We start from the raw sequence: 14,053 nt of genomic DNA on the forward strand, positions 1-14,053 counted from the left end.
CACTACTCCACTATCACATATCTACAATACATGTAGCGTGTTCCCTCAGGCCACTACTTCTCTATCACATATCTACAATACATGTAGCGTGTTCCCTCAGGCCACTACTACACTATCACATATCTACAATACATGTAGCGTGATCCCTCAGGCCACTACTCCACTATCACATATCTATAATACATGTAGCGTGTTCCCTCAGGCCACTACTCCACTATCACATATCTACAATACAACATCCATGTGTACGTGTAGAGTGTGTGTCTTATCATGTGTATGTGTGTCTGTGCCTGTGTGTGTCTCTTCACAGTCCCCGCTGTTCCATAAGGTGTATTTTTATCAGTTTTTTAAATCTGATTCTACTGCGTGTATCAGTTACCTAATGTGGAATAGAGTTCTATGTAGTCATGGCTCTATGTAGTAATGTGCGCCTCCCATAGTCTGTTCTGGACTTGGGGACTGAGAAGAGACCTCTGGTGGCAGGTCTTGTGGGGTATGGATGGGTGTCTGAGCTGTGTGCTAGTAGTTTAAACAGACACCTCGCTGCATTCAGTTTGTCAGCACTTCTTACAAAAATAAGTAGTGATGAAGTCAATCTCTCCTCCACTTTGAGCCATGAGAGACTGACATGCATATTATTAATATTAGCTCTCTGTGTACATTTAAGGGCCAGCCGTGCTGCCTTGTTCTGAGACAATTGTAATTTTCCAAGGTCCCTCTTTGTGGCACCTGACCACACGACTGAACAGTAGTCCAGCGCTTTATTATGAACATATTTCTCCCCATCTTAGCTACTGTTGTATCAACATGTTTTGACCATGACAGTTTACAATCCAGGGTTACTCTAAGCAGTTTAGTCATCTCAACTTGCTCAATTTCCACATTATTTATTACAAGATTTATTTGACGTTTAAGGTTCAGTGAATGATTTGTTCCAAATACAATGATTTTAGTTTTTTAAATATTTAGGACAAACTTATTCCTTGCCACCCGTTCTGAAACTAACTGCAGCTCTTTGTTAAGTGTTGCAGTGATTTCACTTGCTGTAGTAGCCGACATGTATAGTGTTGAGTCATCCGCATACGAAAGACACATTGGCTCAAAGCCAGTGGCATGTCATTAGTAAAGATTGAAAAAAGTAAGGGGCCTAGACAGTTGCCCTGGGGAATTCCTGATTCTACCTGGATATTGTTGGAGAGGCTTCCATTAAAGAACACCCTCTGTGTTATGTTAGACAGGTAACTCTTTATCCACAATATATCAGGGGGTGTAAAGCCATAACACATATGTTTTTCCAGCTGCAGGCTATGATCGATAATGTCAAAAGCCGCAAGTCTAACAAAACAGCTCCCACAATCTTTTTATCATCAATTTCTCTCAGCCAATCATCACTCATTTGCGTAAGTGCCGTGCTTGTTGAATGTCCTTCTCTATAAGCGTGCTGAAAGTTTGTTGTCAATTTGTTTACAGCAATATAACATTGTATCTGGTCAAACACAATTTTTTCCAAAAGTTTTCTAAGGGTTTTTAACAGACTGATTGGTCGGCTATTTGAGCCAGTAAAGGAGGCTTTACTATTCTTGGGTAGCAGAATTACTTTTTCTTCCATCCAAGCCTGAGGGCACACACTTTCTAGTAGGATTAGATTGAAGACATGGCAATATCATTCGCTATTATCCTCAGTAATTTTCCATCCAAGTGGCTTGTCATTGTTGATAGACAACAATATTTTTTTTTACCTCTTCCACACTCACGGAATTCAAAATTACAATACTTGTCTTTCATAATGTGATCAATTATACTGTCCTCCCCAACCACAGTGTCACAGTGATGGATTAAACCCAAGTAAACTCCAAATCAAATCACATTTTATTGGTCGCATACACATGGTTAGCAGATGTTAATGCGAGTGTAGCAAAATACTTGTGCTTCTAGTTCCGACAGTGCAGTAATATCTAACAAGTAATCTAACAATTCCCCAACCACTACCTAAAACACACAAATCTAAAGGGGTGAATGAGAATATGTACATGTAAGTATATGGATGAGCGATGGCTGAGAGGCATAGGCAAGGTGCAATAGATGGTATAAAATACAGTATATACATGTGATATGAGTAATGTAAGATATGAAAACATTATTAAAGTGGCATTGTATTAACTGACTAGTGATCCATTTATTAAAGTGGCTAGAGATTGAGTCAGTATGTTGGCAGCAGCCACTGTATGTTAGTGATGGCTGTTTAGCAGTCTGATGGCCTTGAGATAGAAGCTGTTTTTCAGTCTCTCTGTCCCAGCTTTGTTGCACCTGTACTGACCTCGCCTTCAGGATGATAGCGGGGTGAACAGGAAGTGGCTCGGGTGGTTGTTGTCCTTGATGATATTTTTGGCCTTCCTGTGACATCGGGTGCTGTAGGTGTCCTGGAGGGCAGGTAGTTTGCCCCCGGTGATGCGTTGTGCAGACCGCACCACCCTCTGGAGAGCCTTACGGTTGCGGGCAGTGCAGTTGCCGTACCAGGCGGTGATACAGCCCGACAGGATGCTCTCGATTGTGCATCTGTAAACGTTTGTGAGTGTTTTTGGTGACAAGCCAAATTTCTTCAGCCTCCTGAGGTTGAAGAGGAGCTGCTGCGCCTTCTTCACCACGCTGTCTGTGTGGGTGGACCATTTCAGTTTGTCCGTGATGTGTACGCCGAGGAACTTAAAACTTTCCACCTTTTCCACTGCTGTCCCTTCGATGTGGATAGGGGGGTGCTCCCTCTGCTGTTTCCTGAAGTCCACGATCATGTCCTTTGTTTTTTTGACATTGAGTGAGAGGTTGTTTTCCTGACACCTCACTCCAAGAGCCTACAGGGAGGAGGTGAGGGCAGTCTCGTCGTTGTTGGTAATCACGCCCACTATTGTTGTGTCGTCTGCAAACTTGATGATTGGGTTGGAGGCGTGCATGGCCATGCAGTCGTGGGTGAACAGGGAGTACAGGAGGGGGCTGAGCATGCACCCTTGTGGGGCCCCAGTGTTGAGGGTCAGCGAAATGGAGATGTTGTTTCCTACCTTCACCAACTGGGGGCGGCCCATCAGGAAGTCCAGGACCCAATTGCACAGGGCGGGGTTGAGACCCAGGGCCCCCAGCTTGATAATGAGCTTGGAGGGTACTATGGTGTTGAATGCTGAGCTGTAGTCAATGAACAGCATTCTTACATAGGTGTTCCTCTTGTACAGATGGGATAGAGCAGTGTGATGCGATTGTGTCATCTGTGGACCTGTTGGGGCGGTATGCAAACTGAAGTGTGTCTAGGGTGACCGATAAGGTGGAGGTGATATGATCCTTGACTAGTCTCTCAAAGCATTTCATGATGACAGAAGTGAGTGCTATGGGGCAATAGTCATTTAGTTAAGTAATTTGTTTGTCTTTCAATTAAAGAAAACACAGAGAAAGTGGTATGGATTTTGAAGCAATCTACACACAGAGGGTCGAGAGGGATGGAGGGAGGGTGAGAGAGGGAGGGAGGGTGGGGGAGAGAGGGTGGGGGAGAGAGGGAGGGAGGGAGGGTGAGAGAGGGAGGGAGGGAGGGGGAGGGAGGGTGAGAGAGGGAGGGAGGGTGGGTGAGAGAGGGAGGGAGGGAGGGTGAGAGAGGGAGGGAGGGAGGGGGAGGGAGGGTGAGAGAGGGAGGGAGGGAGGGAGGGGAGGGAGGGTGAGAGAGGGAGGGAGAGAGGGTGGGAGAGGGAGGGAGGGTGAGAGAGGGAGGGTGAGAGAGGGAGGGAGGGAGGGTGAGAGGGAGGGAGGGAGGGTGGGTGGGTGAGAGAGGGAGGGAGGGAGGGAGGAGGGAGGGAGGGAGGGAGGGAGGGAGGGAGGGAGGGAGGGAGGGAGGGAGGGAGGGTGAGAGAGAGGGAGGGTGGGTGAGAGGGAGGGAGAGTGAGTGAGTGGGTGGGAGGGAGGGTGGGTGGGTGGGTGAGAGAGAGAGGGAGGGAGGGTGGGTGGGTGAGAGGGAGGGAGGGTGGGTGGGTGGGTGGGTGGGTGGGTGAGAGAGGGAGGGAGGGAGGGTGGGAGAGGGAGGGAGGGAGGGTGAGAGAGGGAGGGAGGGTGGGAGAGGGAGGGAGGGAGGGTGGGAGAGGGAGGGAGGGAGGGTGAGAGAGGGAGGGAGGGTGAGAGAGGGAGGGAGGGTGAGAGAGAGCGAGAGAGACCCAACTATTAAAATATCACTCCCCCAATCCGAAGAACTCAGCAAACACCACCGCCCACGTCTGTACACATAAAAACTCACAGATTCACTCAGCGTTGCCTCCCGGTGATTTGATTCATTTGATTATCTACATTATTTATTTCTTAAAGCTGGAAACCAAAGCGGTGAAACTGCCACGTCCGTTAGCGATATTACAACAAGAAAGACGTTAGTTCAATAAACACTGTGTTTTTCCCTCAGACATCATTGCACATCAGTCTGTAGGGCTGTTTAATATATTCTGTCTGGCTGGAGTCAGTGTTTCAGTCTGGGGCGGCCAGTAGGACTGTTTAATATGTTCTGTCTGGCTGGAGTCAGTGTTTCAGTCTGGAGCGACCAGTAGGACTGTTTAATATGTTCTGTCTGGCTGGAGTCAGTGTTTCAGTCTGGGGCGGCCAGTAGGACTGTTTAATATATTCTGTCTGGCTGGAGTCAGTGTTTCAGTCTGGGGCGGCCAGTAGGACTGTTTAATATGTTCTGTCTGGCTGGAGTCAGTGTTTCAGTCTGGGGCGGCCAGTAGGACTGTTTAATATATTCTGTCTGGCTGGGGTCAGTGTTTCAGTCTGGGGCGGCCAGTAGGACTGTTTAATATGTTCTGTCTGGCTGGGGTCAGTGTTTCAGTCTGGGGCGACCAGTAGGACTGTTTAATATGTTCTGTCTGGCTGGGGTCAGTGTTTCAGTCTGGGGCGACCAGTAGGACTGTTTAATATGTTCTGTCTGGCTGGGGTCAGTGTTTCAGTCTGGGGCGGCCAGTAGGACTGTTTAATATGTTCTGTCTGGTCTGGGGTCAGTGTTTCAGTCTGGGGCGACCAGTAGGACTGTTTAATATGTTCTGTCTGGCTGGGGTCAGTGTTTCAGTCTGGGGCGACCAGTAGGACTGTTTAATATATTCTGTCTGGTCTGGAGTCAGTGTTTCAGTCTGGGGCGACCAGTAGGACTGTTTAATATGTTCTGTCTGGCTGGAGTCAGTGTTTCAGTCTGGGGCGGCCAGTAGGACTGTTTAATATGTTCTGTCTGGCTGGAGTCAGTGTTTCAGTCTGGGGCGGCCAGTAGGACTGTTTAATATGTTCTGTCTGGCTGGGGTCAGTGTTTCAGTCTGGGGCGGCCAGTAGGACTGTTTAATATGTTCTGTCTGGCTGGAGTCAGTGTTTCAGTCTGGGGCGGCCAGTAGGACTGTTTAATATGTTCTGTCTGGCTGGGGTCAGTGTTTCAGTCTGGGGCGACCAGTAGGACTGTTTAATATGTTCTGTCTGGCTGGAGTCAGTGTTTCAGTCTGGAGCGGCCAGTAGGACTGTTTAATATGTTCTGTCTGGTCTGGGGTCAGTGTTTCAGTCTGGGGCGACCAGTAGGACTGTTTTGCCTAACTCAGCTTTAAGAGTGATTTATACGTTCTGTTTGGCTGGAGTCAGTGTTTTAGAGGCAATTGTGTGTGTGTGTGTGTGTGTGTGTGTGTGTGTGTGTGTGTGTGTGTGTGTGTGTGTGTGTGTGTGAGGATGTTCTGAGGTGCTGCCCTCCACCATAATATCCTTCATAGAACACAGAGCTGTTATTTAGGCTCAGTGTGACTACTCTATATTTAACTTTTATATTAATGATTCAGACTTTGGTCATCAATACCTCTTCAAAGGAGCCAGGATGATAGAAACCACATTTCCTAAACTAGCTGATGATAGTGAACAAGTTACACCGTATGTTTATGCATTTCAGTGTCGTATTTCCTTTTTGTAGGTGAAATGTTTCTCCCCACTGCTCTGAGGGTTAAGGGACCGTCCTAAAACTGAGGGTTAAGGGACCGTCTTAAAACTGCAATGCCTATTATTGCATGACATCGAGATCTTGAACCAATTTGACTTTGTTCAGTGACCTCTTGTCTTCAATAGCTTCCAACCCATACGACTTGCATGAATACAACCAACTGTTATTGGTTCAGGGATCTCACCTGTCCAATCCACAGCAATAGAATAAAAAATAAAAAACTTGTCTATGTATTTGAATTTGAATTCATTTTGTCAAAAAATATTTCCTTAAAACGTCAATATCTTCAACCCAATATGACTTGCATGAATACAACCAGCTGTTCAGGGACCTCTTCTCTCCGACCCATGGAAATGACTGCAGAACTTTTGGACTTCGTATGTTTTATGCCATTTTGTTCAGAATCAGAATCACCTTCCTCTGGCATGTACATTTGCACATACTCAGCATGTTACTTGGTGAAAGGGTTCTGCTAGTGATGGACATCTTTTCAGGGTGACGTTTATTGGGATGAGTCTTGTCCTGGAGGGTAAAACTGAGCGATTTCCGCACCTGTAGATGTGCCAGCTGCAAAGTTAAAATTGGCTATATTGTAAAAATGTATGCTTTTTAGTCTCAATTTAAGGTTAGGGTTAGGAATTAGATTTAGCAGTGTGGTTAAGGTTTGGTATCAAATCAGATTTTATGACTTTGTGTTCCAGCTAGTGAACCGTCTGCAGAGTTGCCTCCAGAACAATATATAAATATCTACCTGCAGAGGTAGGGATGCTCCGTAACGTAGTGCAATGATAGGGGCCTATGTACAGTGTGTAATGCAGGGTTGTGTTCAGATGAAACAAGTGCAGTTATTATATGTGGCTTGATACAGTGGGCAGCACAGAGTCCATGGCCATTTAGTCTCTGTGGATCAGGTGGAGAGTGGTGAGGGCCACAGCACGGGGAGAGAAACTGTTCAGGTGGAGAGTGGTGAGGGCCACAGCACGGGGAGAGAAACTGTTCAGGTAGAGAGTGGTGAGGGCCACAGCACGGGGAGAGAAACTGTTCAGGTGGAGAGTGGTGAGGGCCACAGCACGGGGAGAGAAACTGTTCAGGTAGAGGGTTTTGAGGGCCACAGCACGGGGAGAGAAACTGTTCAGGTGGAGAGTGGTGAGGGCCACAGCACGGGGAGAGAAACTGTTCAGGTAGAGGGTTTTGAGGGCCACAGCACGGGGAGAGAAACTGCTCAGGTGGAGAGTGGTGAGGGCCACAGCACAGGGAGAGAAACTGTTCAGGTGGAGAGTGGTGAGGGCCACAGCACAGGGAGAGAAACTGTTCAGGTGGAGAGTGGTGAGTGGTGAGGGCCACAGCACGGGGAGAGAAACTGTTCAGGTGGAGAGTGGTGAGGGCCACAGCACAGGGAGAGAAACTGTTCAGGTGGAGAGTGGTGAGTGGTGAGGGCCACAGCACGGGGAGAGAAACTGTTCAGGTGGGGAGTGGTGAGGGCCACAGCACAGGGAGAGAAACTGTTCAGGTGGAGAGTGGTGAGTGGTGAGGGCCACAGCACGGGGAGAGAAACTGTTCAGGTGGAGAGTGGTGAGGGCCACAGCACAGGGAGAGAAACTGTTCAGGTGGAGGCTGGTTTGTCATGATTAACCTGAACCGTTTGCAAGAAGAGAGTCTTCAGGGCATGCTAAAAATGATTTGCATGTCATACAGGATACTGCTGAAGTCTTTGCATAGTCATGCATTTAAATCTAAAACCCTCAAGCTGAGCTCACTGCTCAGACTTTGTTGAAGTAATCTAGCAGACGGCTGAACCAGGGTCAGTTTTTAGATGTGTTTCTTTGTTGAAGTAGTCTAGCAGAGGGCTGAACCAGGGTCAGTTTTTAGACGTGTTTCTTTGTTGAAGTAGTCTAGCAGAGGGCTGAACCAGGGTCAGTTTTTAGACGTGTTTCTTTATTGAAGTAGTCTAGCAGAGGGCTAAACCAGGGTCAGTTTTTAGACGTGTTTCTTTATTGAAGTAGTCTAGCAGAGGGCTAAACCAGGGTCAGTTTTTAGACGTGTTTCTTTGTTGAAGTAGTCTAGCAGAGGGCTGAACCAGGGTCAGTTTTTAGACGTGTTTCTTTGTTGAAGTAGTCTAGCAGAGGGCTGAACCAGGGTCAGTTTTTAGACGTGTTTCTTTGTTGAAGTAGTCTAGCAGAGGGCTGAACCAGGGTCAGTTTTTAGACATGTCTCTTTGCTGCCGTTGGGGGTTTCACCATAAGGAGAAAACGGTTGGTTTCTGGAATGAGAAGTCAGTAGCCACACCTACAGCTTCGGGTTGTTATTTTTCACTAGGTGACAGATCCGGTACACTCACCCCTCACACAATACATCTTCCAGTTGTTCTGTCACGTCACGTCTTGCCTGGCTGTTGGAAGCTTAGAAGATGGCTGTGAACAAATGTATCAAGTACCTACTCTTTGTTTTCAACCTACTGTTCTGGATGAGTGGATGCATCATCCTTGGGGTCTCCGTCTACCTCAAAGTGAACCCTGTGTTCGGAGGGTTGTTACCGGGGCTGAACCTGCTGATATCCGTCGGTACCATCATCACGGTGCTTGGCTTCCTGGGCTGCTTTGGAGCCGTCAGGGAAAGTCGCGTCTTGCTCATGCTCTTCTTCGTCGGGCTGCTCCTCATCTTCATCCTCCTGATGATCGTTGGAATCCTGGGAGCTGTCGGATTGAAGAAGTTTGAGGAATGGTTGACGGAGCAGCTGCTACCGCTGAGCAACCAGTCGTCTTTGTTCCAGACGTTCATGCAGAAACTGGAAGAGCAGGCAAAGTGTTGTGGACTGATCCATGGACCTTCAGACTGGGGCTCAACAGTCCCCGTCTCTTGTGACTGCCATGACACCAGTCAGGAGTGCAAACTCGCAGATGGACGACGCAAAGTGTACTTGAGACCTTGTATCAAGTTGGTGACGTCAGTCATGGCGAAGGGTACATTCATCACCCTGGGGATTGCATTTGGCATCGCAGGCTTGATGATCTTTGGAATGGCCTTCGCCATGACCCTGTTTTGCCAGATTGGGGAGACGTATACCACCTTAACATAGGTAAAACTGCACTATACCATACCACCTTAACCTAGGTACATCTACACTATACCACCTTAACCTAGGTACATCTACACTATACCACCTTAACCTAGGTACATCTACACTATACCACCTTAACCTAGGTACATCTACACTATACTATACCACCTTAACCTAGGTACATCTACACTATACTATACCACCTTAACCTAGGTACATCTACACTATACCATACCACCTTAACCTAGGTACATCTACACTATACCATACCACCTTAACCTAGGTACATCTACACTATTTAACCTAGACCACTATACCACCTTAACCTAGGTACATCTACACTATTATACCACCTTAACCTAGGTACATCTACACTATACCATACCACCTTAACCTAGGTACATCCAAACTATACCACTTAACCTAGGTACATCTACACTATACCACCTTAACCTAGGTACATCTACACTATACCACCTTAACCTAGGTACATCTACACTATACCACCTTAACCTAGGTACATCACACTTACCATCCACCTTAACCTAGGTACATCTACACTATACCATACCACCTTAACCTAGTACATCTACACTATACCACCTTAACCTAGGTACATCTACACTATACCACCTTAACCTAGGTACATCTACACTATACCACCTTAACCTAGGTACATCTACACTATACCATACCACCTTAACCTAGGTACAGCTACACTATACCATACCACCTTAACCTAGGTACAGCTACACTATACCACCTTAACCTAGGTACAGCTACACTATACTAAACTGACTGGAATTGAGGTGGAATTGACTCCAACCCTGCTGAACGTTGCTTTGTATTGTAATGCATCCATTATGTTTATCTATATCATATACATGTGCCAAATGACAATCTGATTTGGGTTTCTGATTTATGATAAATGATGGCAGTTTCTTGACCTGAAGTTGATTAATCCATATCTCATTGAACATGCATTTATGTATTTTTTTTTTTTAAGTTAATTAGTTTTCTACTGCTCAATACTTTTCTCTGAAGTAGGTGCCTGTGATGGTCATACACTCAGTGGTGTAAAAATACTTTAAAGTACTACTTAAGTAGTGTTTTGGGGTATCTGTACTTTACTTTACTATTTATATTTTTGACAACTTTTACTTTTACTTCACTACATTCCTAAAGAAAATAATGTTATTTTGATCCCTGACACCCAAAAGGACTTGTTACATTTTGACAGGAAAATGGTCCAATTTACGCGCTTATCAAGAGAACATCCCTGGTCATCCCTACTGCCTCTGATCTGGCTCACTAAACACAAACGCTTCATTTATAATTGATGGAGTGATGCAGTGTGTCCCTGACTTTCTGTAAATAAATAAAAAACATGAAAATGGCACCATCTGGTTGTTTTAATATAAAGAATTTGAAATGATTTGTACTTTTACTTATTATAAGTGATGACCTGTCATTCAGGTGTTTGAGTCCCACATTTTTGGGGGGTGGGGGGGGGGGTGGTTTGCCTGTTTTGCATGTTATTTTGGCATTAATATGTGTCACATATCATTTTGCAAACAATGTAAAAAAATCATATATATCATTGAGTTAATAAAGGTACATACAAACATGGTCTCTTTCTTTTTGTTGTTGAGTAAAGCAGCTCCAAAATGCAGGTGATTCAGCCCAGCTCAGTGCTTTCTGTGGTGGTGGGGCAAGCCAGCGAAAAATACAGAGCGTTGCGCCGTGATTGGATCAGTGTTCTGTCACTCATGGAGACTTTACGTCACTGCCAAGTGTAAGAGGAGACATTGAACATTCTAGCCCTTCGGCTGCTGCCATAGAGGTACCCATCCAAGAAGGCTCAAGGTCATTGGCCACAGATAAAATGACGTCAAATCACATTATATGTACAGTAGCTTTGATTGGACTGATCATGTCAACATCATACTTTCAAAACCTTAGCTAGCAAGCTAGTAGTCATCATCATGAATCAAGTCGACAATTTACTGGCAAATCCTTTTTAATCCTTGTCATATGAAGAGAAATAATGAAGATAAATTATAAATAAAACGTATCGGTGCTCATCGCCCATAGGACATAAACATTGTACAACAAGTTGGAAATCGCAAATTCAACGAGTGGTTTGGAAGGAATCGGTGACAGTGGCTGTGTGATCCCAAGTCTAAGATTAAGTGTCTCTTTTCCAAGTTTAAAATGATAAACATTCAACGTTGGCCATGCTGTCGATGAAGCATGATTTGTTCCGCGCTCAAGACGACTGCTCTGAGGAACGTTGCGCCACATTCCTGTTCAAGTGACCACAGCACAACAATGTGAGTCCAAAAATGTCTTCTATGAGGCTTCATAAGTGATATAATATGCCAGGGAGATATGTATACTGTAGCTAAGAAAGTAATACTAAGTGTGTGCTGTGTAGTAAGATGTTAGTAGCCTCATCCTAATAATTTGGCTCATCCTAATAATTTGGTCTATTTACCCCTCTTAATTTCGCCTACAGTTCTGACTGTTCTACTGTTGCCTATAACCTGTTTTAGAGAAATGTAGTCATCGAATATTGTAAGAGCTTTCATTGTCTGCTTATATGCCCCCCTTTATTTATCCTATGGTTCTAACTTGGTGTACAGGGAGAGCACTGTAAGAACGGCCCATGCTATGAATTCTGTCGCTGTACATTACAAAAGTGCTAAACAAATAGTTATTATTGACTAACGTTACGTCCGTCCTAGCTCGCTCATTGTCTTAATCGAAATGACGGATTGCCTCTTATCCGTTCATCGTCCCCTTATGCCATAGTTTGTACATCTCAATTGTCAGTAGAAATCACATTTGTTTAAGCAAGTCAGCCATATCAGCTATGTTTTTTTAAAGGCAGTAAATGAGGTTGAATGAACTGTTTCGCTGCCAGACAAGGTTCCGCTGATAGCCAGGTGTAGCAGTGGTAAGATGTGGGGACTACTGTTGGGACAGCTTTATGTAAGCCGTATCAGTTTGTGGGAACCGTTTCTCACCGTTATAGTGCAATTCATATATTGTTTAGTGTTTCCCGACGGCTAGTATTACCGTTTCAAATGTTAATTATCATTAAAACTGTGTTTGATTACCTCGGTTTGAAAAACTCCCGGTAAATACTGTCTGACGCAGGCAGAGCTGCAACGTGGGATTTGATTTGTGTGAAAACATGGCGGAAGGCAGCGACAGTGCTCGGGAGATTTTTCAGCCTTCTAAGAGGACCAAATCTGAAGTGTGGTCGTATTTTGAGTTTTACAAGTGTGCTGAGGGAAACTTAATCGAAGATGTTCATCCTGTCTGCAGAACAAAAAACAAAACAAAAATCGCTGCAAAACGTCGACTTGGTTGTAAAAGTGTTGTTGGGCTCATTGCAATTACTATCACTGTCTTCTTAAGACTCATTTGTATTTATGTAAATTGTGCATGGGGTCATTGCAAATACTCAAATGCAACACAGAAGATAGACTCTGCGTGTGTGTGTGTGTGTGTGTGTGTGTGTGTGTGTGTGTGTGTGTGTGTGTGTGTGTGTGTGTGTGTGTGTGTGTGTGTGTGTGTGTGTGTGTGTGTGTGTGAATAATTATGTAACACCAATAATAATAATAATAATATATTTGTTTGTATATTTGTTATTTATCCCTTGTTTAAAGAGTGGGCGTGCAGCTGATGCTACTGGTCCCTCCTCATCTACAGTTGTGACACAGAAACTCCAGCAAGCATTTAAAAAGGCAGGCTGCTTATGCACCCACATCATAACATACTCAAGACCTCACTGCAGCCCTTTCATATTACATTAGAAAGGACATGATTCCATTTCATATTGTTGAGAGGCCTGGCTTTCTGAGGCTGATGAAGGCTGCCGTGCCTCACTACAAAGTGGCCATCACAAACATTATTTTCCGAAGCCTGAAATCAGAAACCTGTACAACCAGGTTAAAGCTGATGTTAGAAACAGTTTGGCTCAAGGCACATGGTTTACTGCAACTACTGACCTCTGGACCAACTACTGACCTCTGGACCAACTACTGACCTCTGGACCAACTACTGACCTCTGGACCAACTACTGACCTCTGGACCAACTACTGACCTCTGGACCAGTGAAAGCAGGGGGTGGTTAACCCTACTTCACCTTCACTATCCATTACCTCACCCCAGATTGCCTGGAATCAAACTGCCTGGAAACACAGTTCTTCCCAGAAGATCACTTGTCTCACAACAGAGAGGTTTTTTAGAATATGCTGGAAGAGTGGGGGGGGGGATCAAAACGAAAGACCTGGTCTGCATATCCACAGACAACGCAACAAACATGATCAAGGCTTTTGAAGAGTTCCCAGATCTGTGTGTAACGGTCATCGTATGTAATGGACCAAGGCGCAGCGGGTTGAGTGCTCATTTTATCTTTTATTTAGAACACTTAAATGACAAAACAAGAAAACGTCTGAACGAACAGTATTGCAGGCTAACACAGCAGTGCAACAACAACTTCCCACAAAAACCCATTACAAAAACACCCCTCTATATAGGACCTTCAATCAGAGGCAACGAGGAACAGCTGCCTCAAATTGAAGGTCCATCCAATAACACTAAACATAGAACTAAAAAGACTAGACCAGAACATAGAAATATACTAACATAGAACATAACCAAAAACCCCGGAACACTCTAAACAATCACCCCTCTACCTAAACACATAGCCCAACAAACCCCGAAACACTCTAAACAAATACCCCTGCCACGTCCTGACCAAACTATAATAACAAATACCCCCTGCCACGTCCTGACCAAACTATAATAACAAATACCCCCTGCCACGTCCTGACCAAACTATAATAACAAATACCCCCTGTCACGTCCTGACCAAACTATAATAACAAATACCCCCTGCCACGTCCTGACCAAACTATAATAACAAATACCCCCTGCCACGTCCTGACCAAACTATAATAACAAATACCCCCTGCCACGTCCTGACCAAACTATAATAACAAATACCC

The 14,053-nt window shown here is 45.1% G+C and overlaps 1 protein-coding gene across 1 annotated transcript; it reads left to right on the forward strand.

Moving 5' to 3' along the window:
* Positions 1–8,334: 8,334 nt before the first annotated feature.
* Positions 8,335–9,314, forward strand: LOC123738940 (tetraspanin-8-like). The gene has a single exon (XM_045713566.1). The coding sequence runs from the start codon at positions 8,382–8,384 to the stop codon at positions 9,048–9,050; it is 669 nt and encodes a 222-aa protein (XP_045569522.1). The 5' UTR covers positions 8,335–8,381; the 3' UTR covers positions 9,051–9,314.
* Positions 9,315–14,053: the final 4,739 nt, after the last annotated feature.

This window comes from Salmo salar, chromosome ssa02, assembly GCF_905237065.1.
Source record: "Salmo salar chromosome ssa02, Ssal_v3.1, whole genome shotgun sequence".
NCBI lineage: Eukaryota > Metazoa > Chordata > Actinopteri > Salmoniformes > Salmonidae > Salmo > Salmo salar.